Raw genomic sequence first — 24809 nt, 5'->3', positions numbered from 1 at the left:
GCCGGCAAGTGAGGGCCGGCAGTATCTTCAGGAGCCCTGTGGAGTCCTTAGAGATCGGCATGGTACTCTCAGACGCCGGTGGGGCCCTCAGAGTCACCGGTGTAGGACCTACAGAGTTACCGGTGGCTGGCTGCCAGAGGCACTGGTGTGGGGCCCCAGAGGCGCCGGTGTGAGACCGTCAGAGTCGCCGATGTGGGGCCTCAGGAGACACTGGTGTCTCAGAGGTGGCGGTGTAGGGCCCTCAGACGTGTCTGTGTGGTGCCCTCACAGTCGCCGGTAGAGATGCCACTTTTGAGCCCGCGAACCCGCTTTCTGCGGGTTTTCAAAACCCGCAGGGTTTTTGGCGGGTTCGAGAAGCAAAACTTGTCGTGTGGCGGGTATTTGGCGGTCAGACTTAAGAACCTTTAAATTTTATTTTTTAATTTTTTTAGATGCAAAACACAATGCCAAGTGCATTTGCTCAGGTTAACAATACAATATTGATCAAAACAACTTTTAAAACAGAACCAAATATAAAAATGTATCATGGAAGCACATTTCAAATGCAAAACTGAAAACAACCAGCAATAGCATCCACAGTCTAGCAATGACCAAACCAGGGTACAAGCAACAAACTACAAAGCATAAATAAATGCTGATGAAAGCATTCCATAAAACATAAAAGAACCTGAAAGCAAACTTATAGGAAGCTGAACTGAAGTCCATGTGCAGTGTGCACTAGATATACATTATGGAAGAACCCAGACTTAAATGAGATGTTGAAAATCAGAGCAAATACCACATGTTACTTTATTTGCGTCTGGTCGGCATAAAAAAGAGCTATCAGCTAAACAAAATTTGATGCAAATTTATTTATTACCTATCCTACTCTATGTTCTGTCCCACCCTATATTACGAAAATAGCACACCAATTACCCTTACTGTTACAAAAAATCAAAATATTGACTGGCATGCGGCCCAAACATAACGCAATACAATACTGGCGTTTTTCCGACATTCTGACAAGGATTGGCATTTGACTGCGTCGATTTTGGTCTCTGAGGCGAAGGGAAGCTGTCATTGATGACGCAATAATAATTTTACAATCAATTTTTCTGTCTTGGTTTTTGAATGCCTCAAAATAGCAGTTATACATGTTACAAAACCACGTAGCTGGTCGCATTTATTTCTTTTGTCTTTTTACGTCCTTATTATTTGTATGCCGAGAGAGGACCAGGCAGAGAGCATTACCAAGACCATCTAAAAAATTATTACATTTAATTTAGTATTTACTGTCTTTTTATTTCTTAACCGGTGATAAACCTCTGAATTGTAAAACTTTAGCTGTTGTGTAAAATAATTTTATCAGAATGGCACATGAATATGCATTATACAACGGTGTTTTCGCAACAAGTTCGCACTAACTACGGCTGCAATAATTTAGTCGCTGTAACATTCCTTGCAATCAGCTGTTGGTGACGCTTCTGACGCATGTTTTCAGAAATGCGTGGTTCATTGGTGGTTAGTTGGTTTTTGCTGGGATTTTACATGATTTGTTTTATGTGTAGATCGACTGGATGCTCATTATTCACCGTGTCACTATTTATTTTTAACTGGAAATCGCATATCTTTTTATATCAACATTCATTTTGATAGCAATATCATTCCAGAAGCATAACATTGAGAGGGAGCCAGAGTGAAATTTTGATCCTCAGCCAATGCTGAAGGGTAAGGTGAGAGAAAGATTTTACTGAACTCTTTTCAGCAAGGAATTTCAAATGTATTGATGCATTATTCATTTTCCACTATCCAGTGTGCACTTCCTGAGGACTTAGCATAGCAATTTCAAGTCCTTACTATTTGATTGGCCGTCTTTTTCTGCAGAGCAATGAAGCAAGTAAGGTTTATATAGCTCTAGCATTGACCCAGCTGTATTTTTTTCTTGCAAAAGCAGGTTTTTGAAATTGCGGGTTTTTTTGCGGGTTCGCCTCAGCCAAAATCAGCTTGCGGGTAGTTGTGGTTGGGCAAGGGGTAGCTGCGGGGCGGGGCGGGTAATGAAATTGCAAATTTGTGGCATCTCTAGTCGCCGGTGAAGACTTTCAAAGGCATCGTTGTGGGAGTCCTCACTCCTCAGAGACACATGCATGGGGGCAAGGGGAGACCAGCAAGGGCCAGCAGAGGCCTTCAGGAGCCCTGTGGGATCCTGGAGACCGGCGTGGTACTCTCAGGCGTCACTGGGAGCCCTCAGAGTCACCAGTGTGGGGCCCACAGAGTTGCAGGTAGGTAGCCGTCAGATGCGCCTGTGTAAGACCTTCAGAGGCGCCAGTGTGGGGCCCTCAGAGCCGCCGCCGATGCAGGGCCTTAAGAAATATTGGTGTTAGTCCCTCAGATTGGCGGTGTTGGGCCCTCAAAGGCGCCGGTGTGAGACCCTCACAGGCGCCGTTATGGGCCCTCAGAGACACTGGTGTGGAGCCGTTCCATGCGGATATGGGCCTGGACCCTAATTAGAGCTGACGCTTAATAGGTCAGCAAGGTCACTCAGAGGCCAGCACAGGGCCCTCAGAAGCCGGAATGGGGCTCTTATGGAGATGTGTGATGTGTGGCGACTCAGGAGCCCGTGACTCCGTGAGGTGCTCTCACGAGTCCTGCGGGTCTTATCTCAGTCGAAATAAGGCACGCTTGGACCCTGAGCGGCCAATTGGCACTGCAGGGCCTCTCGGGCCCATAGGGCACCATGCATCTAATGATGCGGCACGCGCCCCTTTGCCCCCCCCCCCCCCCGGTTACGCTGCACTGGCTGCGGCCATACAGGTAAATCATATTCTAATCGTCCCTATTTCCAAGCATAGGCGGCGGCCGATTCCTGGTTTGCGCAATATGAGTGCCATCGTTAGACAATACGGTCAAAAGGGTTGAAGCGGCATGACTCCCCTGTGGTAAGAACTAAGAAGCAACATATTCTTAGACAAAATAAAGCAATGACAACTAAATTGAGGTTACTAAAACGACTCTGATCACAAAAGTAGTTACTAGGAAGGCTTTCTAATCCATTTTTATTTAGTTCCTCGTTATAGGCGTAAGAAGTGAAAGTCTGAACGGGGGGGGGCATACTTGTACTGAATGCCCTCCCCAGGCTCCTGTCGAGGGGGGCATATGCCCCTAATGCCCCCCCCCCCCCTGGATCCGCCAGTGATAGCCATTTGCAATGTGCTACTGTCAATATGTTTTAACTAAAAACAACTTATTATTTGCTATTTGGCTGCCATCAATTTAGCTGACATCAAAAGTAGGTATCCACGGCCGGCTGACGGCTGGCTGCCCACAGTTTGCCATGGCTGTGGGCGGCTGTGGCTGTGGGGCCACGGCTGCGGAGCGGCTAGGCTGTGGAAAATTGCAGCCGTGCAGAACTCTAGTGACAAGGTTTCAAAAAAAATTCGGTCGGAAAATTTTAGAGATATCGAGGTTTTACTGACGTCATGATTTCTGAGTGTTCGACCAAAAACGCCATATGTTAAAAAATCATATAGGTGGCAGCATATAGGTGGCTCGATAGGTGGCAGCACTTTCGGGCGGTCCCGCAATACAATGGGAATTCCGCGGAGTTGCCGATCCAGGTAGTAGGTAATCCATGATCCAGCTCCTTCGGGGAAGGCTATACATATGAAGGTTCGCCACCCACGGATACGCGGATATATCTCGAGTAGTTCCACTTTCTTCAGCGAGGGCTATGCCACAGACTTGACACCTGCAGGTACAATACCCGGTGCTGGGTAGTCACCTTAATTCAGACTGTGGGTACGGTGCATATTTGCGGGTTATGCGCCAGGCGCGGCCAAAGCGCGGGCTGAGAAAAAATGCCAACTTCGAAATCTAAGCTGTGTTGCGGCATTGGCGGTGATATGCGGCCGCACAGCGCACTATCGGGAAACGGCGACCACTAAATTAAAGACACCTAATGGCAATATCTCACCCGTTTTCAATGAACAACACTGCATACCTGAAATGCCAATTGCTCTCTTCATAAGATATTTGGATTTAAATAACTAACTTATGTACGTAGTTTTGAGCCCAGTTTCTATTTTCAACTTGACTGATTCATTCCTTTATTCTTTAGGCCCAAATAGTCTTTCGATTGCCGGAGAATCGTATGCCAGATTCCGTACCTGCATGCGACTGGTGTGTGTAAGAATCGATGCAAGAATTTGAATAGGCTCTTGCAAGCGATTTCCTGGCTTCCGAAAGAGTCTGCCTCAGTCATAATACCGACAAACATGGTATGCCAGCCATGTCACCGGCTTATGGTCAACAGGTCCTCATAAGCACACCGGATGGGGGTCGTACGCTCTCGAGGCCTCTACTGAACCCGATAAGCACGTATCAAAAATCTACGCTGGGTCCTTTGCTGTACGTACGCTGTCTACGTAGCAGACATGCCGCTGTACCTCGATGCGGATATTGCCCACGACCGCTGTCTCGTGCAGTATGCTGACGACCAGAGTTGGCCTGCGCTACGCTACGTTACGCACTACGTTACGCTACGTTTGCTTTTTTGGCCAAAACTACGATACCGAATTACGATACGTTATATATTGCTACGTTACTGAATTACGGTATTTGTTAATTAACGCAGCAAATTATTTTATCGTACTACGTTATGCAATATGTCATCATCCACTACCCAGTGGAAACGGTTAGTCTCTAGTAAGCCAAATACTGCGCACAATTGATCGCCGGCTTTGCAGCATCGTCGGTGCGTCGGTGCCTACGCGCTACTCGCTAGATGCGCTGGACTTCCGACAGGGAATTCCATGGGACTCCCCAGTGGGAAATCCTCGGTGTCGGTCCGGCCGGAAGAAAGACTCAGTGGTATTCATATAGCAGGCGTCTCACATCCGTGTAAACGGCCGGAGGTCTGGTGACGGTATGAGTAAACTGAAAAAATATGTACCTTATACAAATACAGCTGACCTGTAATTGCTACGGAATCCATTTCGTAGTTCCTACGTTATTCTATTATTTTCCGTACTACGCTACCGAAACATCCCAATTACGCTACGAAACGGTACTGACAGCTACGAGTTACCGAAAACTTCAAAATAACGTAACGTAGGCCAACTCTGCTGACGACGTGCAAATGGCAGTGTTTGTTAGGCCCAGTGACAGTGAAATGGTCCCTAGACTAGAGAGGAACCTTGAAGTGTTGTCACTATGGTTTCGTAAAAATGGACTGAAGGTTAACTCGCGCATGACTGGGAGGGGGGGGGAGGCTCTACAGGCCCCCCTCCCGTTTTTCGGCAATATCTTCTAAAACTTTTGACGGATCAACACGAAACTTGCGGTGCCCCCAGCGGCATCAATTTGACACCTTGTGTTAAAATTTCAACTTTCTAGCTACTATAGTTTGGGCGGAAATGACGTCAGAGTGACGTCATGCCAGCGAATTTTGATGCAAAATATTGAATTACGGCAAACGCTCTCAAGGGCTTAGTTTTAAAGCTAGATCCAATTTCTTTGCATCAGTGGGCTATAACCCTTGCATGTGTAGGGGGGGGGGGGTCGGATGGACCCCCCATGGTTTTTCGCAAATAACTCGCAAAAAGCGGCGGATCGCGACGAAACTTTCAGTACCCTCGAGTTGATCAATTTTACACCTACTCTGAAAAATTTATGAACCTGACCCAAGTGACCTTTGATCTGTGACCTATTTCTCGAGGCCATGTTTGGCCGGAATCGCGATTCGGCGTATGTCGGCTCGCATCAGCCGCGCGTTTGCAAGCTTCTCGTGGTTTCAAACGCTCAAACATGAGATTTGATGTTGCTCCCATGCATTTGGGTGGATGTCAAGGTCACCTGAAGGTCAGGTCAGGTCATTGACCTTTGGTGACCTCGGTTCACTTTTTCGAGTTTTACATGTTCCTAGGCTAGTTTTTGGAGCTGAATTGCAATATAGAAACCATTTGAACATTTACGAAGTAGTTTTGGTGCCTTCGTAACATGTTACGAAGCTGTCACAGGCGGTTGACACGTATTACGAATACCCGTCACAACCCCTACCGGTTGGCCTGACCTGACCCGACCTGGTCTAAATGCTTAAAGACATCATCTCTGATCAAAACTAACACGATATTCGTGATCAGCACCCGGAAAACCATATAGCAGCCACACTTAACGACTTTCTAACAGGTCCCGATTTTCCCGGTTTTCGGGTCATTGACCTGACCTGGAAGTTCACCCGATGACCTAGGACCTCAAAATTGGGTATCATCGGCTTCCTCTCGTGACGGGCAACACGTTCGTTTTTTCCGCGAAGCTCTAGCTCGATCAAGGGCCAAACGCGAGGGGGGTCGTACCAACTCCCCCCCCCCCCTTGTGCCGTCGAAGGACGCAAAATGGCCTGTGCCGGCGAGGGTTAAAACTCTTGGTGAAAGATTGTGTCAATCACCTCCACCCTTTCTCCCCATTACTTGACATGAGGCTTGCGGCTTGCGTTTGCTGCCATCCTCTTCAGCCCATCATTTCCGTTGGGGAAGATAACATGGTGTGTGTCGCCTCACAGGATTAGTTTTACTTTATTTCTAGATAGCTTTGGTGACATTATTCATTCAATTGCTGGAACGGTTAGCTCATTTTATACGGCTTCAAATGGTGGGAATGGTCTGCCCTATGCCACAGGCCACGGGCGTCGTGCGCCTATCTATGTAGATGGGGAAAACCGTCCAAAACGCCCTTCTTAACCCGGCAGTTGCTGGGGTATTTCGCCACCCGCCGTTTGCTGGGGAGGGGCGTTAAACACCCCCAGCCGATAACTCGGGAACAAATGGGCGCAGCGAAACGCACGAGGCGGCAAACGAAAGAACGCGACGAGCCGCTTCAGATGAGTACTTGGAAGTTGAATTTTGAGGTCACAGGTCGGGTCAAGGTCAGGTCAAACACCTGAAATCGGGCTTTCGGTAGCATGGACTTCAGAACCTCGTAATGGGCGCCTCTCGTCAATAACTCTGTCAAAACGTGCACAATCCTTCATATAAGTGCTACAAGAGTGTCAGCTCCATGTAGGGGTCAGTAAAGCATAGGTCAGGGTGAAGGTCAGGTCAACCGGGTAGCCACATATCCCCGAAAATCAAAACTGATATTCGCAGCCTGTGACACATGTTTTATGAGTAATTTTGGGCGTAGAACACGATGGCGACATTCATCTTATCATACGAGTACGTGTTTGATTGAAAAATATCAATTTAAGAAATACATGCATAATGGTCGTGAAGTGTCACGAGCAATAGCCAAGATTCAGTCCAAGATTTTGGAAAAGTTAGAACAGTACTCAAAAATCGAAGGTAGCCACTTGATTGTACATAAAATTGGCAGTCTAATGGCGTTTACGGCATGTCTGTATGTCTATTTAGTGATTTTATATGATTTTTCGAAGATATGCCGTTTTTGGTTGAAAACTCAGAAACCATGACGTCACTAAAACCTCGATATCTCAAAATTTGTGCGACCGAATTTTTTTAAACTTTGGCACAATATACTTTACTCATTTCCCTGAAAGTACCCAAAAGTTGGTGCGCCTGCGGCGCGCCGTTTTTAAGCTACAATGCGGCGAAAAAAGTGGGGGCGTTTAACGCCCCTCCCCAGCAACTCGCGGGTTAACCCTATTAGTGGCAGGCTCCTGGCTACCCCTATTAGTGGCAGGGGGGGGGGGGGGGCTGTTTACGACCCCCCTTGATATCTCGAGATCTAACGGGCCGATTTTCAAAATTCAAACGGCATTCGATGTCGCTCAACGTGATCTACATTTCTAAAAAATAAAAATCAAAAAATGTCAATAGGGGGGGTAGAGGGGGGTAAAAACGGGCAAATTGCAGATACATTTTAGACTGTTTATCACGGCCAGGTTTCTGAACCAATCTTAACGCAACTTTTGCCGATCGATAGAGAATGAACCAGGAATTCACATGGATCCTAAAAATATGCATTTTCAAAAATCATAGGCGGATACAGATCATTGAGATTGGGGGTACACAAAAAGTATAGTAAATAAGGTTTTTGTTGGTACTGTTTCTAAAAAGGGTGGTAATGGTCTAGTTATGTTACAATTTTCTTATGAGAGAACGACTACAATTGTATTGGTCATGCATAGGCGGTGTCAGGGCACCTATGTTGGGAGGTGAAGCATAACCCCCCTTTTTGGACGCCTGGATCCGCCTATTATAGCAAAAACGTGTCAAAAGAGGATGCAAAATAACTGTATATGTTATCACATGATACCTTTCATTCACTGTTCGTAAAACTGGTGCAGCATCGTGATCTTCGCCCAAATGACTCGCTTCACGAATAGGACCCCCCAATTCCCAGTGCTCTGGAGCCGCCCCTGGTAAAGTTATGAACTTGAAATTTTCAGGGAATGTGCCCAATTTAGTTTTAGGAAAAGTCAGAAAATTTCAGCATCGTAGCTTCAGCGGTTTCGGAGATATTCCCGAAAAACCTGAGGGGTGGATGAAAACAACCCCCCTGCCACTAATAGGGTTAAGGAAAAACGGTGTGTCACCGCTAAACTGGTTATTTCACCATGCGTCATTAGGCATTTTGTTAAAGGTAGACTGCCACCATTTTTTCACAAAACGGTTTTCACTAGAGCTGAGCCACCTATGTCCCAGACTGAAGTCGGTTTTCCGAAATTCGAACCCGTTTGCGAGAAATCGGAGACCAAAGTTCAGTTTGATGCCATTTTTTAGTCCAAGAAAACCGACATCTCTACTGTTTATCGATAACTTTGAAACATGAATTTTCTTATCTTTTGGTAAATATATGTCAAAACTTTGATTGTTTCGAGATCAGAGAAGAATTTTGGAGTGTCAAAATAAAAGTTAAACTTATATATTCAGTAGTTCATTTTTTTCCAAAAAAGTGTGGGAAATGGGGTTTAACATGGGCCAGACCCATTCCAAATGAGCCATGATTTTTAAATGTTTTACGAACTTAAATGCAAAATAAATTAAACATGGCCAATTTCTTATGAAATCATATATTAGTAAATCATAAAATACCTTACTTTTCCAAATAAAATGTAATAATCTTATGACCTTGAAGTCTAGTGATGTGTAAACATTGTCGCTAGACATTAACCGATTGATAATTGTATGATAATCGACAATTTTTTTCGCGATTCACGTGATGATACTTTGTCAGGTGAATTCTAAAATTTTGTTTTGTCCAGGGAATAAATCATAGGCCGATCTGAGAAAACTTTTTGAAGGTGGCAGTCTTCCTTTAAAGTCTTATCTTCCGACTATTGAACAAAATAATACGCAAGGCACTCGGATGTTGCATGACGGCAATAATGAGCTTTTGCAATACCTCTGCAAACGGGGCGTTTTGCATTACGGGTGTTGTAAAACGCCCCACCTTGGTTGTCACCTGTTGATGAGCTTGATTTGCATGAATATGATCTCAGGTAGCTTTTGCCAAATTGTCAGGGAACTTAGGTTTGTTTTTCAATAGAAAAACACAATTCTAACGAATAGTGTTTTAACTACTGACAACAGACCTTCGGTTATTGCATTTAATATTTCGTTTTCAGCCGTACTATTCTACTGTTTAGGTACCTAAGTAGAAACGTATGAAGGTCAGTAGCATGGCCTTCGGAGAATAGAGTTAGATGGAGTTACTGTTTCGAAAACAAACGATACTTCAGCATTTGCAAGCAAAGTTATCTCGCTAAATAAACTGACCCATTGCAAAAAAATCACTGTTTCCAATATTTTTGTCACCTCCTTACCAGACAGCAACAATGCATCGCAATTAAACCACTTTTGGAATATAAGACATTTTTACATGTAAAATGGTATGGACGTTTTAGAAACCAGGTGACGGGGCGTTTTGCGAATTTTACAATGCCACTGTGTGGCGACATATCTGATGAATCAGCAAACATGGAACAGTCATTTTGCACTGCTTTTGGTAGACAGTGAACTAGTCTTGCTTGCCGAAGCATCTCAGATCAAAGTGACAACTGAATAGTGAATTAATGTCATTTTTAGGACAGCTATTTATTCAAGAAATCTCATAAAATAATGTTTTTGGTTATAAAAGCAGCCCAATGATAATGGCGCCCATCAAACTTCATCAGCATTTTGCTTCCACGGCACCTGTTTCACCTGTTATGTTGATAAAAATAGGGAAACAATTGTGTCATAAATAAGGGCATGGGGCGTTTCACCTACCCTGGGCGTTTTACACGGTTCTCTCCTATATTGAAAGGCGCGGACTTCCACCATCCGCTGGACAATTAGTCGATTGGGATAAGAAAGTGGTAAACCAAATGTACCGCGTGCCGGCGATGTGTAGAGACTCGGAGGGCTATGGGGTCGGCTCGAGGCCACCCAGTCTACCCTGGCGGCGGCGGCGCGCCGGTCTCCGGGCGGAGCGCGCCCGGCTCCGGCCGCGGTGAGCCGCCGCGCCCGGCTCCGGCCGCGGTGAGCCGCCGCGCCCGCCAGCCTCCCACGCACACCACTCCACCAATTAGAGGCTGTGCAGACTGCACAGTCAGAAGCGATCCAAGTGCCCTTCGGCATGGCTGTGCAATTTAGGGTGGGTCAAATTTGGTCCAGGTCGTCGGATTTGATGGTCTGACCCCGGTTGGCACGGCTCAGCTGGCACCAGTGCGCGCCCGGGCCGCGGTGGGGGCAGAGGCAGCCGGCGGCTGCTGGCGGCACCGCGCCGCGCCGCGGAGGCCACGCTCGGCGTCCCACGCCGGGACCGTCTCCGCCTGCCGCGGAACGCCGGGCGGCGCGCGGGCGCGGCCTCTGACCGCGGCGACCCGCTGCAGCTGTCGGCGGCGCGGCCTCTGACCGCGGCGACCCGCTGCAGCTGTCTCGCCAGCCGCAGCGTCGCAGTCGCTGAAGGAGGAGCAGCTCGTGCCCGGAACACCACCGGGCCAGCTGCCGGCCCAGCTCAGCCGTGGGCACCCGCCGGCTCGTCAATCCGCAACCACCATCGGCCGGCCAGTCCAGCCGCCTTTTTTGTCATCAGTTGCAAAGCAGTTCGAGTTCCAATTAAGACAAGCTGGCTACGAAGCTAATGACAATTTTATAAGCCTTTGATAGTTCATTTTCCCTGGTAATAGGCATGACTGGACGATAGCGATTAACGTCTGGGAACCGGGGCGCTCCGGTACAATCTCAATTAGCCCGGCCGGCCGGCTGCTCGCCTCCGTGGTATTCCATTTGAACGGCGCCGACAATTCAGTGGCGTCCGCCCATCGGCGGGCGGCCCAGTGCCGGTCCGGGGCGGCACGGCGCTGGTCCGGGGCGGCACAGCGCTGGTCCGGGGCGGCCCAGTGCCGGTCCGTGGCGGCACGGCGCCGCGCTGGTCCGGGGCGGCACGGCGCTGGTCCGGGGCGGCACAGCGCTGGTCCGGGGCGGCACGGCGCTGGTCCGGGGCGGCACGGCTCTGGTCCGGGGCGGCACGGCGCTGGTCCGGGGCGGCACGGCTCTGGTCCGGGGCGGCACGGCGCTGGTCCGGGGCGGCACGGCGCACACTGGTCGGAAACGCTCCAGCGAGAGGCCAGCGGCCTTTCCGCTAAAGTTTTTTTGCTTCTTATTTCGCAACTAGTGAAGCAAACTTCATAAAACTTTGCATACCTTCTCTGTTATATGTACGCTCTCATTTGGATGTCAAGCACTTAATACATGACGTGAAGCTGTTTACCCGCGCCCTGTGCTGGGGGGTGTTTGAACACCCCCCTTGTGGTTTTTCGCGAATATCTAAAAAACGGCGGCGCTCCGCGCCGCCGTTTTTGGTACACCTTATTATACATCAATTCTACACATGTTATGAAAATTTCAGACCAAGGTCATTCAAGGTCAGGTCACCAGGTCACTTGAAGTGACCTCACCTCATAAAAAGTTTCAATGTCTGCCATAGCTACACCGAGTGACCGATCACTTTGAAACTTTCAGCGATTGATAAGGGTAACAGTATCTATAAAATATATCTCAGAATTTTGATATCGGTGACCTAAGGTCAGGTCAATTTTGCGACCTCCCCATTATAAGTCAATGGGAGAAAATTGAAATGCGCCTCTTTTAGACGAAAAACATTATAAGCACTCCCAAACACTGAATTACAAGTGGTTTAGACAAACTGAACATAAAAATGGTGTCCGTGACCCCTATTTATGCCCCTGAGGTCATCTCAGGTCAGGGGCGTAGCCAGGATTTCCTCAAGGGGGTTCCAAACCTACAAGGGCCCAAGGTAACCCCCCTCAAAATTCAAAAAGTCGTCGGATTTCATGCACTATTTTTTTGGAGGGGGCCCAAATAAGTTGAATAATATTTATTAAAAAAAAATGAAAAAATGTTAGAACTGAGGGGGCAAGCAGTCCATGGGCCCTTGCTAGATAGGCCCACGATTCACGAATAGCTTCATAGAGTCGCTCAGCCGGTTCTAAAGGCGGACTGAGGGTCTCATAGGTCGGATGAGGGTCCTTCAGACCGTCAAAGACCGCTACAGGCCATGAGAGCCTCGTAAGCCGTCTGAGGGTCATGTTAAGCCGTCTAAGGGCCACTCAGACCGACAAAAGGTCCCCTTGCACTTGCAGAATGCAGAGGGCCCTGTCGGACCGATGGAGAGCCCTCTAAGACAAACTAAGGGCCCATCAGGTCATTTGAGGGCCTCGGGGCCCCTCAGATCGACAGTGGATCCGATCTGAGATCCATCAAACCGACATTGAATCAGGCCCACCGTCGGAAACCAACAGATCAACAGAGGGCCCCTCAGGTGAAAATAGGGCTGTCAATCGGTGGCCCCATAAGACCGGCAGGGGCCCTCAGAACAGCGGAGGGCCTCTCCCAGGTCGGGAGAGGGACCCTGAGACTGACAGAGGCCCCTCATGTCGATAGAGGACCTCCTCAGGTGATATAGTTGATCACCTTCCAGTTGATATAGGCCCCTCGGACAAACAAAGGGCCCCTCAGGCCGATCGGGGGCCCCTCAGACCGATCGGGGGCCCCTCAGACCGACAGAGGGCCCTCTCGGTCCAAAAAGGGCCCCTCACGCAAGTTGTGGTTCCTTTACACTGACAGAGGACCCTTCAGATGTTAGTCAGAGATCCCATCATGAGCTCGCCTCAGGGCAACTCGACGCGTTCAGAGGGCCCGTCGGTAGATAAGAGGGCCCCCGTCCAACGACCGGGGGCCCTTTCATGCGCTCGGAGGATTTTACTGTAGCTTAGAAGGCCCACGTCAATCAATCAGGGGCCTCTTCATGCGTTCAGAGGGCCCTCTCGTGTATTCAGAGGGCCTTTCTGTAGTTCAGAGGGCCCCTGTCAAGCAATCAGGGGGCCCTTAATGCAATCAGAGGGTTTCTCTGTAGCTCAGAGGGTCCCATCAAGCGATCAGGCGACCCCTTCATACTTTCGGAGGACCCTCTCGTGTACCCAGAGGACCTTTCTTTATTATTTATTTATTTATTTATTAGACTTCACGAGGCAAATCCATGAAACATGGCTATTCCTAGCCTCAGGTCAATTACATGCAATGGTTGGCCAATGGATGTCACACATACCTACATGAACCTCATACGCTGACACATGCATCACTAGTCACAATTTGTTCACAGTCATTACAGTCGCTATTTGTTCTGTTCCAAAGTGAGCCACTTGAACACCTCTCTTTTAAAAGCAGTGGGTTGCATATCACGCATTGGAGATGGTAGTTTGTTGAATGCAGTCACAATAGAGTATAAAAACCTCCGCCTACCCGACTCAGATAAATGCGCGGTGTCACAAGTTGGTCAGAATGCCGAGTAATGCGCCGATGAATGTCGCGTCTGGTGGTAAGACTATGAGAGAGCGACTCGGGTTCCGACGTACATCGAATCTTGTTAAGAAGGGTCAGTCCAGAATTGCTGGCTATTAATCATATCATCATCGTAGGCAAAACGATGATTGCTGGTAAATACCTACTTTCTGTTGACATTTTATTAACTATATTGAAAAGGGATATGATCACGGAAAAACACATAGCGCTTAAAAGGGGAAAATTATGTGACCATGAAAAGAAGTGGGCAGGGTTGGCTGAAGCATTTGACCGGTCTAGCTAAAAAGGATTGTAAAAGTGTGTAGGATGCTGGGAGTCACTAGGCGATCAGTTTATTCTGCTGTCTCTCTTCTTATCTTCACGTGTGAAACGATGTCATAAGCTGAATACAATTGTTTAAAAAAAATAATAAAAAAATAAAAAAAGAAGGGTCAGTCCGTGGTAAAGGTACATGTTCTCAGCTGAGAGCCACTCATATTGCCGTAACACATCATTGATGTGGTCATACTTTCTCCGTCCAGAGATGACACGCGCGGCGAAGTTTAATATCTTTTGAATGCGGCCTAACTGCGTTTTGTTGGTGGACCCATACACAGTGATACAATAGCGCACAATCGACAAGACTAGACCTTCCACCAGCCGGGCCAGGGTCGAGGGCGGCAGACAGTGCCGGGAGTGGCTGAAACCACACAGGATGCCGGTGCACCGGCGCACCACGTCATCGATATGGGCAGAAAATGTCAGGTTCTGGTCAAACAGTACACACCCAGGTTCCGCACAGTGGGGGACCGGCGACAATGGCACCCATGAAGTTGACACGGACGGGTGGAAGCCGCTGAATGTTATGCCTAGAGCCGATGACTATGAGCTGCGTTTTGTCTGCGTTCACTTTCAAACCATTTTTGCCAAACCAGTGAGACAGCTTGGAGAGAACACTCTCCATGGTGAGCACTAGGGAGCCAATGTCGCCGGGTCCCCCCGCAACAAGAACCTGAGTGTCATCAGCGTATTGCACTATGTCAGCCTCGCCGTCGACGTAAAGAGACATGTCGTTTGCGTAAATTGAATATAAAAGCGGACCTAAGGCCGATCCCTGGTACGTGCCAACAGGGTTTAGAAGTGGTCGAGATAAGCATTGTGTTCCGTCTGACATTTGGATGCGGACCTGTTGGTAATGGTCGCTCAGATAGCTCGTAAACCATCGCACGTCCACACCGTACAAACGCAGCTTGTTAAGAAGGCGATCATGTCGGATAACATCAAAGCATTTTGACAAGTCAAGTAGTGATAAAAGAACAACATCGCCGCGATCCATCTCACTGAACACTTTGTCGGTAACAGTAAGAAGAGCGGTGTCTGTGGAGTGATTAGTTCTGAAACCGTGCTGACATGGTGCGAACAGGTGGCGCGAGGAGAAGTAGTAAAAAAGCTGCTCATACACAACACGTTCAGTGATCTTTGCGATGGTCGGTAAGATGGAGATAGGTCGGTAATTTGTTTTTTTTTTTCGTTCAGAGGGCCCCTGTCATACGTTCAGGGGCCCTTTATGCGCTCAGAGGGCCTTTCTGCAGTTTAGAGGGCCCCTGGCAAGCAATCAGGGCCCCTTTATGCGCTCAGAGGGCCTTTCTGTAGCTCAGAGAGTCAAGCGATCAAGGGTCCCTTCATGCGTTCAGAGGGCCCTCTCGTGTATTCAGAGGGCTTTTCTGTAGTTCAGAGGGCCCCTGTCAAGCAATTAGGGGGTCCTTAATGCAATCAGAGGGTTTTCCTGTGGCTCAGAGGGCACCCGTCAAGCGATCAGGAGCTACTTCATGCTTTCAAAGGGCCCTCTACAGGGTGATTTTTTTACAGGGCAAAAAGTAAAGGGCAATGGCGGTACCAGAAAACACATCAACTGCTAGAAAATATATATTTTTGTAATAAACACATTTTGACATTTTATCTCCACACAAAAACTTTGAGGTTCAGCTCCGTTCAGGCCTACAGAGCGTGCTCGAAGTGCGCACCGTTTTCATGTACGCAAGCCTGGGCTCTTCTTCTAACGTGTTGCGTTGCTCGGATGACGGCGTCCTCACTAAGTTCAGCAGCAAACCTATTCACAACCAACTTAAGCTCGTTTATGGTCGAGGGCCGACTCTTTGACACCTCTTGCATTGCTGCACCCCAGAACCAGAAGTCGAGGCAGGACAGATCGGGGGACATAGCCGGCCATGCATGATGCATTCCTCGGCTTATGACTCGTCCATTGAAAGACGCATCCAGCCAATTTCTTGCCGGCATATGGGGTGGAGCCCCGTCCTGCTGAAACCAGAGGTCGTTCTGGTTACGTACTTGCGGCCACATGAAGTCCTTCAGCATGTTCAGGTAAACATCTCCGTTCACTGATTGGTCACGTTCAAACCAGTGCACCAGCACACGTCCCCGGAAAACCGCTGCCCAGCACATCACCTTTTCGCCGCCTTGTTCCCGGCACGGCAGGAATACCTTGGGTTCACTTGCAGCCCAGTAGCGCTCGTTTTGACGATTAGGTTCTTGTCGGAGGTAGAACCACTTCTCGTCCGACCAGATGACGCGATTCGGGAAGTCCTCGGGTAGCGACAGCAGCCACTCGCAGAACACTTTCCGCGCTTTTTTGTGCGTGACTGTGAGGATGTTGGTTTTCTTCCCCTTATAAGGGTACCAATGGAGTCGTTTTCTCAGGACTGTCCATACGGTACTGAAGGTCAGTTTCAGGCTAGCAGCAATTTTGCGGATGCTAGTGTTGCTGAGCTCCTTGGCCTCCACGTAGGCTTTGACCCGGGCGACAGTCAGCTCCGAGATGGCTTTTCGGCCAGCAGTCTTTTTCGGGTAGGGGAACAAACACGCTCAACAAACTTCTGGAATACCTTCCTGGAAGGTACCTTATGTGGGGTTTTCTCAAATCGGGTGCGAAAGTTTCGCCCAAGTATGGTGATGTTTCTCACGGCTCCATACTCGAGCACGACCCAGCGGTGTTGCTCTGGAGTAAAAGGCGATTCTGGGGAGGACATTTTTTTGGGTGCCATTTTTGGGGAACTTCATGACAGAATGAGTCCCAAGAAGTCTCTAAAATGTCCTGAAAACAAAATGACAAACAATTTTCTTTCACGTGGATATATTTTTATCGCGTTTGTTATATGTTTTGGTACCTCTAGGCTTAAAAACTTTTTGCCCTGTAAAAAAAAATCACCCTGTAGTGTGGCAAGAGGGCCTTTCTTTAGTTTAGAGGGCCCCCGTCAAGCTATCAGGGGCCCCTTCACTAGCTCTGAAGAGGGCCCCTCGAACTTCAACCAAACTATAAGAAATAGATATTAAACACAAATCAAAAAAAGAGGCCCATCAAAAATAAAGTGGGGGAAGTCCGCCCTAATAATTGGTAGAGTCAAGGGTGTAGGTACGTAGGTAAAGCCCACATTCATGTGGGGTCCCCGATTTGAAACAGCCCATCCCGAAACTTTTGAAACTACGAAGGGCCCTGCCGTCAGCTTCGGGGATAGGGGCCCATGGAAGGCCCAAGGGGGGTCCCTAGGGACCATAGGGACCCCCTTCGCTACGCCACTGTCTCAGGTCACGAATAATGTCTAACAGTTTTTCGCGAATAACTTTTGATAGAGGCATGCTAGAGCGGTGAAAACGCCTTAGATGTGTTCAGCTCGGCGATAAGGATCGACTGATATGCAACATGACCCTTTCCGGTCAGGTCATGACCTGGACCTGAGGTCAAATTTTCAAGTTGACCTTTCAAGGTCAAGTTACAGTTCATTCGATGCGTCTTGACAAGAGGAACACGATGCCGGTAAAAGTAAGCTCGTACAAGACTTGGGCCAAAAGTTATTGCAGAAAAATTGTTTCCGAAAAAAATCGGCTATTTTTGCAGTTTTTGCCCCCTACAGGCAAAACCGTTGACGTTAGGTCAAATCTGAGAGAATTACTCAGAAAACGCGTTAATAGGGCTATCGAATGCGCTTTTCCGCGGCGCTGTAGCTCTATTGGTTCCCGAGTTATGCGTTGGCTTCCTGGAAATTGTCGACATTCGACCTGAAATTCGGCGAAATTTTGCCTTCAATGACCTCTGGTGACCTGACCTTTGACCTGACCAAAAAAGTGACCAAAGCGATTTCGTCATTATTTTTGGCGCTCTTTCGAACGCCGCCTTCTGCGTATCGCTACGTGGCCCAGGAGCCGAGTTAGAAGGGGGGTGTTCAAACACCCCCCCCCCCCCAGCAGGGCGTGGAAATCCAGGACCCCCAGCCCGGCGCGGGTTATTAAGAGATGACGTCATAATTGAGTATGATACAGGATCTAGCACCACTATAAGTCAACAAGGGAAATTGGAAGACCCTATTCGTGCACCGGGAATGGTTTCATGCACTCCTTGCAAGGTCCGGTGCTTCTCTAGCATTGTTGACTTTACGTGACACCATTTATGACGTCACTAAGACCATATAAGTTTTTCGTCGATAACTCCTGATCAGCTGCAGCTAGAGAGTCGGGAAAGCCACCAGTGGACTCGGGAAAACCTGCCGAATCGAATGATATGCGATATGACCTCCTTCAACCGTTTTCGTGACCTGAGGGGCTCCGACCTGACCTTGGACCGAGGTCAACACCTTGAGTTGACTTTATCCGAACACCAAGTATAGCATTCGACGCGCCTGAGCTAGACAAACACTATGATGCCAAAATCGTGGCAATGCGACCATTTTTGGCAAAGTAATTGACCGAAAACCGAGCCCGTGCCTTGTGGCACTTACCTGACCTAAGAGGTCATTGGTTGACCTAAGACTTTAAAATCGGTTAGTAATCGTTGCGTCTTATAACGGCACACACGCTCGTTTTTTCCGCGAGGCTCTAGCTCAATTAGAGGCGAAACGACGAGGGAGTTGTACCAACCCTCCCCGGCCAATATAGAAAACCAATCGGTCCGGCCAGGGTTAACCCGCGCCCTGATGGGGGGGAGCCATTTTGGCCCCCCTGTAGTTTTTCTTAAATAGCGGGAGAACGGCGGCGCGCAGCGCCGACAAATTTAATTTTGGGTACCTTACCGGGCATCAATCTGACACCTTCACACAAAATTTCAAGTCACAGGTCACCTCGGGTCAGGAGTTATTGAGGTCAAACTGAGGTCATGTTCGAGTAAAATTGAGCAAAAAACATGACTTCTTGAAACGCTCACCAATTCTACAGTTAACAAGCAATTTTAAAGTTCTTTATGTGGTTGTGTAGAGAAAAGACGGCGCTACGAAACTGCTATCTCGGATTTATAAATTTTGGGTTTTTGACCCCCAAAAATAAAAAATTGATGTTTTTAGAAAAACTCAAAAAATTTCCAAAACTTTTTCGAATTTCGAAGAAACCGAAATATATGTGATAGTCCCTGCGCTCTTCGATATACATACTAAATTTTAGATCGATACCTCTTTTTTTGGCCAAGTTATAGCGAAAAGCCTGTTAAAAATTGATGACGTCAAATTTTTGAACTCAATTTTTAGCAATTCTAGACCACGTAGCGCAAAACGGAGACCACAATTGAACTCCCCGTGACGAGCTGCAATTTGACCTGACCTTGACCTGACCTTCACCAAAACATAATCTCAACTGACCCCAAGGGCTGCCTGTCCCACATAATCACATTTGGCATATAAAATGGACCATAAAACATGCATCACATGATATTTTTAATTTGTGACCCTCAGTGACCTGACCTCTGTGACCTGACCTGGTATCAGTGACCTCAAATAGCAAAATATGTGTTTGACAAACATTTCCCCATCGATGATTTTCAATGAAATGCATTTTACTCGATTTTACAACGCATTTCTTGAAATGCCTGTAAACGGTGAAAATTCGACCTTTGACCTGACCTGTGACGTCATCGGTTTGACCGATGTCAATGAAATTGGGTCACAAGGTAGTTCCCCGTTGGGGCTATCCAACGCCGTTTGCCGCTTGTCGCTATGTTGCGTGGTTCTCGAGATCTTATGGGGGAGGGTCAAAATGCCCCCCCCCCATCAGACCGCGCTGCTCGGCAGACCCCATCAGGGCGCGGGTTAACCCGCGCCCTGCTGGGGGGGATGTTTGAACACCCCCCCTTGTGTTTTTTCGCGAATATCTCAAAAACGGCGGCGCGGAGCGCCGCCGTTTTTGGTACACCTTATCATACATCAATTCTACACATGTTGTGAAAATTTCAGACCAAGGTCATTCAAGGTCAGGTCACCAGGTCACTCGAAGTGACCTCACCTCATAAAAAGTTTCAATGTCTGTCATAGCTACACCGAGTGACCGATCGCTTTGAAACTTTCAGCGATTGCTAAGAGCAATAGCATGTACAAAATGTATATCTCAGAATTTTGATATCGATGACCCAAGGTCAGGTCAATTTTGCGACCTCACCATTATAAGTCAATGGGAGAAAATTGAAATGCGCCTCTTTTGGACGAAAGACATTATAAACACTCCCAAACACTGAATTACAAGTGGTTTAGACACACTGAACATGAAAATGGTGTCTGTGACCCCTGTTTATGCCCTGAGGTCATCTTAGGTCACGAATGGTATCTAACAGTTTTTCGCAAATAACTTTTGATAGAGGCATGCTAGAGCGATGAAAACGCCTTAGATGTGTTCAGCTCGACGATACGGATCGACTGATATGCAACATGACCCTTTCCGGTCAGGTCATGACCTTGACCTGAGGTCAAATTTTCAAGTTGACCTTTCAAGGTCAAGTTATAGTTCATTCGATGCGTCTTGACGAGAGGAACACGATGCCGGTAAAAGTAAGCTCGCACAATGCTTGGGTCAAAAGTTATTGCAGAAAAACTTTCCGAAAAAAATCGGCTATTTTTGCAGTTTTTGCCCCCTGCAGGCAAAACCGTTGACGTTAGGTCAAATCTGAGAAAATTACTCAGAAAGGGCGTTAATAGGGCTATCGAATGCGCTTTTCCGCGGCGCTGTAGCTCTATTGGTTCCCGAGTTATGCGTTGGCTTCTTGGAAATTTTCGACATTCGACCTGGAAATCGGCGAAATTTTGCCTTCAATGACCTCTGGTGACCTGACCTTTGACCTGACCAAAAAATTGACCGAAGTGATTTCCTCATTATTTTTGACGCTCTTTCGAACGCCGCCTTCCGCGTATCGCTACGTGGCCCAGGAGCCGAGTTAGAAGGGGGGGGGGTGTTCAAACACCCCCCCCCCCCCCCAGCAGGGCGTGGAAATCCAGGACCCCCAGCCGGGCGCGGGTTAAATACCCGTACTGTGATCTAATGTTAAAAGACGGCCCAAGGTCATCTGACGCGAGTGACAGGTCCTATAGGTAGTTGCAGCGTCTTATTTCCACTTTCTTCAGCCGAGTGATGGTTACCAATAGCAAGACTCTCTAAATGCAAGCCGTAATCGCCACGCAATATGTAGAAGGCTTTTGATGTCAATACATACATAACATACATACATGCATACATACATACATAAAACAATAAATTCTGCGCTTTTCACAAAATTCATAAACTCAAGCGCATCTGTTTATTAATGACCAGTCAGTTACACATGGATGCGTGCAGGTCACACAAGACAGCGTAAGCCGGGCGCGGCGGCCGAGCCGATACTGGGGCGGGGCGGGCGGTAGTTGGGTAGGAATATCGGCTCCTGCAAATTTTGCGCAAATATGCGCAGTTCGCTTTTATGTTGCACTGGTGACGCTGACCTCTGACGGTGGCTGTGTGGGCGCTGACCTCTGACGGTGGCTGTGTGGGCGCTGACCTCTGACGGTGCCGGGTGCCCGCTGTCGGCAGGTCGGCCAGTTTCCGCGCCGCCTCCGGAGAGTGCTCGCTGAGCGAGCTGGACCGGTTCTCGGCCGGCCCCGGCGACTCGCTCGTCGCTGACCCCAGCGCCGACTACTACGAGTCCAACTGTGTCAGCGACCCGGTGCGCATCTGCGAGTTCCAGCCCATCCCGGACAAAATCCTGAAGACAGTCGACGTCGTGTTCCAGGTACAGGTCGGGGGAGGTCTACGTCCGTTGGCCAGGTATACGGGCGTCCATTGCCGTTTTATTGTCCCCTAATGTATGAAACTACTCATCTTATTAGGCCCCCATGGGAGGATATGGCTATTATCGTCAGCACTATCCACCGCATAGAATAGCGCCTTTGTGTGTGTATGTAGTTGTACATTGTATTGGTTAGCTAATAGCTTATCATTTACCACGACCCCAAGCGACTGTCCAACACCCATCCTTTTCAGAACTCTTGCCCTCTGTCCGCTCCTCTGTAATGGTCTGACAGACGGTTGTCTCGCCTGCCGTGACCCTCTGAGCCCCTGACGACACCTGGCCCCCGGCCGACTCATTGTCCCCATCCGGTGACTGGGTCAGACCGGCTGACCCTGCTGACGGCGCTGGCGCTGCACCGGCAGGAGGTGGCCAGTCGGGACGACTGCCAGCGGCTCTGCCTGGGCGCCAATTTCCGCTGTCACACGTTCGACTATGGCGACACGGGTGCGGGCGTGTGCCGGCTCAGCCACCACGGCCAGGCGTCTCTGGCGCACGTGCGCGAGCCCTACCTGGAGATACCGGGCGCCACCAGCTACGAGCGCCAGAGCTGCTACAACGTGACGCTGCAGTGTGCCGGCGACCACATGACGGCCACCGTCCACACCAGCCGCGTCTTCAACGGAAAGGTTAGCTCCGAACCAGCCGCGTCCTTAACGGAAATGTCGGCCGGCCGGCGCCTCTGGCACCGCTGCGGAAAGTTCCGCCGGTCGGCGGCTCTAGCACCACTGCGGAAAGTTCGGCCGGCGCCTCTTGCACCGCTGCGCGCCGACGCACGTAATCACTGCGGTCATGATCGACTGACTGTTCGGTCAAATACTGAAGTAAGGAGACACCGCTACATAGATGAAACCGTGACGACGACTATATAATCTATGTATATCTTCAGTGGTAGGTACTGGGTACGCATTTAGCAATAACCAGTAAAACGCCTTTTGGGCGAAGAACGAGCGAGCGAGATAGTGAGCCCTGCACGTGCGGAAGGGCGAGAGGGTACTTCCAACGGGCTTGTGCAAAGCACCCTTCTAACCGGTCGCTAGCGGTGTGCCAAATTTGAACGCAATCGGCCCAGCCGTTCCTGAGATCTGGAAGCGGCATTCTGCACGTGCGCACGTGCAAACGGGGTCCAAACTGACTTTTGCACGGCACCCTACTAACCGGTCCCCAACCGTGTACCAAATTTCAGCGCAATCGGCCCAGCCGTTCTCGAGATCTGGAAACGCCCCCTGCACGTGTGCATGTGCAGTAGCACCCTAGCCGCAACACATGGGAATGCATTGCCTGGTGGGTGCCTACCTGTATGCCAAGTTTCAGCGAAATCGCCCCAGTAATTACCGAGTTACTGAAATGGGAACAAATTTGGCACCTCTTCTTTTTGTATTTTGCACGTGCATTGGGGGTCACTCACATAGATCAAGGGTATCCGACCTTTGGTAGAAGGGATGCAGCTACCCAAGCTCAAGCCGCTGCTGAGATATGGGCCTCTCAAAATCATTACTTTTGCAAAACTGCTTGAACACCCTTGACTTCTCACGTGGCACGTGCCACGACGGTCACTGAGATGTATCAAAAGTAGTCAATTACGGGGAAGAAGGGATGGGGCTACCCAGCAAAAAAGACCGCAGGCCAATCGGTCCAGCGGTTGCTGAGATATAAGCCTCTCAAAAGCGTTACAGGCCGGGCCGGGCCGGGCCGCTCATAATGAAATTTTTCCGTTATATTGAAAAGACTTCGCTTCGCTCGCTGCGCTCGCTCGCTCGTAATCATCTCATTAGCCCGCTCATGACTGGGGTATTATTTTCCATAACGCGAGTGACTGGGGGCTCCACAGAGCCCCCCCCCCCCTACCATCTCCGAAACTACTGGGCCGATCGTCAAAATTCAAACGGCGTCTGATAGCCCTAGAAAACTGTCGAGCGAAACCTAATTTCATTTACCTCGAGGTCACCGATGACGTCACAGTTCACTGGTCAGGTCACAGTAGAAATTATCAACATTTTGGCTTGTTCACAATTTAGGCTCTGGCCACCGGCTAACAGAGTCCGATCAGACTCATTTTTGGTTTCCGCACTCCTTGATGTATGCCTTAGATACCCTGAGGGTACTGAACTTGTACTTCGAATTTTTAAGGTCGGCCAGGTCACAAAACTAATCTAGGTCACAAAATTTTGTATCATGTATCGGCTACGTGACGCATGTTTTATGGTCAATTTTACTAAAAAAATTCGAAAATAATGTCGTCTGTGTCATTTGAGGTCATTTTCAGCTGAATTTCCCTGAGCTCAGGTCACTCAAATAAAAAAAGGTCAAATTTTGATATTGTAATTTTTCAACAAAAAAGGTGCCTATCAGATGCAATTGGAGCTAAGGAATACGATGGTGCTATTTATATTGCTGTGCAATGTCAAAAACGTACTGAAAAATAGATTTGAAATTTTATATTTTTTAAACTTTTTACTATAGCGCGTATTACTTGGACATTTTTGGAGATATTGGACTCACACTTTCTAGAGTAGATCATCGATGGATGGTCTATTACATATATTCCGTTTTTTAAGTTTAAGATGTTTAAAAACTATATATATATATATATATATATATATATATATATATATATTCGAAAATTTTATATATATATATATATATATATATATATATATATATATATATATATATAGGGTAACTTTTAAAGGGGGAAGGGGGAATTTCCCCCTTCGAAAATTCCGCCCCCCTTTCACATTGTGTGTGAACGGCTAGGGAGGGAAGGGGGAATTCCCCCTTTCAAATTTATTTTTGAGCCCATTTTCAATCAATTCGCTACTCAGATTCTATAATCATCGTTGATCAGACTCTAGTCATCAATCAACGTTGCTGGCGCTTAGATAATTTTCAATTTGAGGTTCCATCCAACCATTTTACGTTCAGTGCAGCGGGAACTCCAGATT

General features: G+C 48.3%; 1 protein-coding gene across 1 annotated transcript in view; it reads left to right on the top strand.

Moving 5' to 3' along the window:
* LOC122377481 overlaps positions 1 to 24809 on the top strand; it is a 128050-nt gene that overhangs the window by 64750 nt on the left and 38491 nt on the right. The window contains exons 3-4 of the mRNA XM_043357537.1: positions 21609 to 21807; positions 22230 to 22493. Coding sequence (XP_043213472.1) covers positions 21609 to 21807; positions 22230 to 22493 — 463 coding nt within the window. The remainder of the gene's footprint in view (positions 1 to 21608; positions 21808 to 22229; positions 22494 to 24809) is intronic.

The sequence above is a fragment of the Amphibalanus amphitrite genome, unplaced genomic scaffold, assembly GCF_019059575.1.
Source record: "Amphibalanus amphitrite isolate SeventyFive unplaced genomic scaffold, NRLGWU_Aamphi_draft 000045F_arrow, whole genome shotgun sequence".
Classification (NCBI taxonomy): domain Eukaryota; kingdom Metazoa; phylum Arthropoda; class Thecostraca; order Balanomorpha; family Balanidae; genus Amphibalanus; species Amphibalanus amphitrite.
This window is presented reverse-complemented; position numbering and strand designations above follow the sequence as displayed.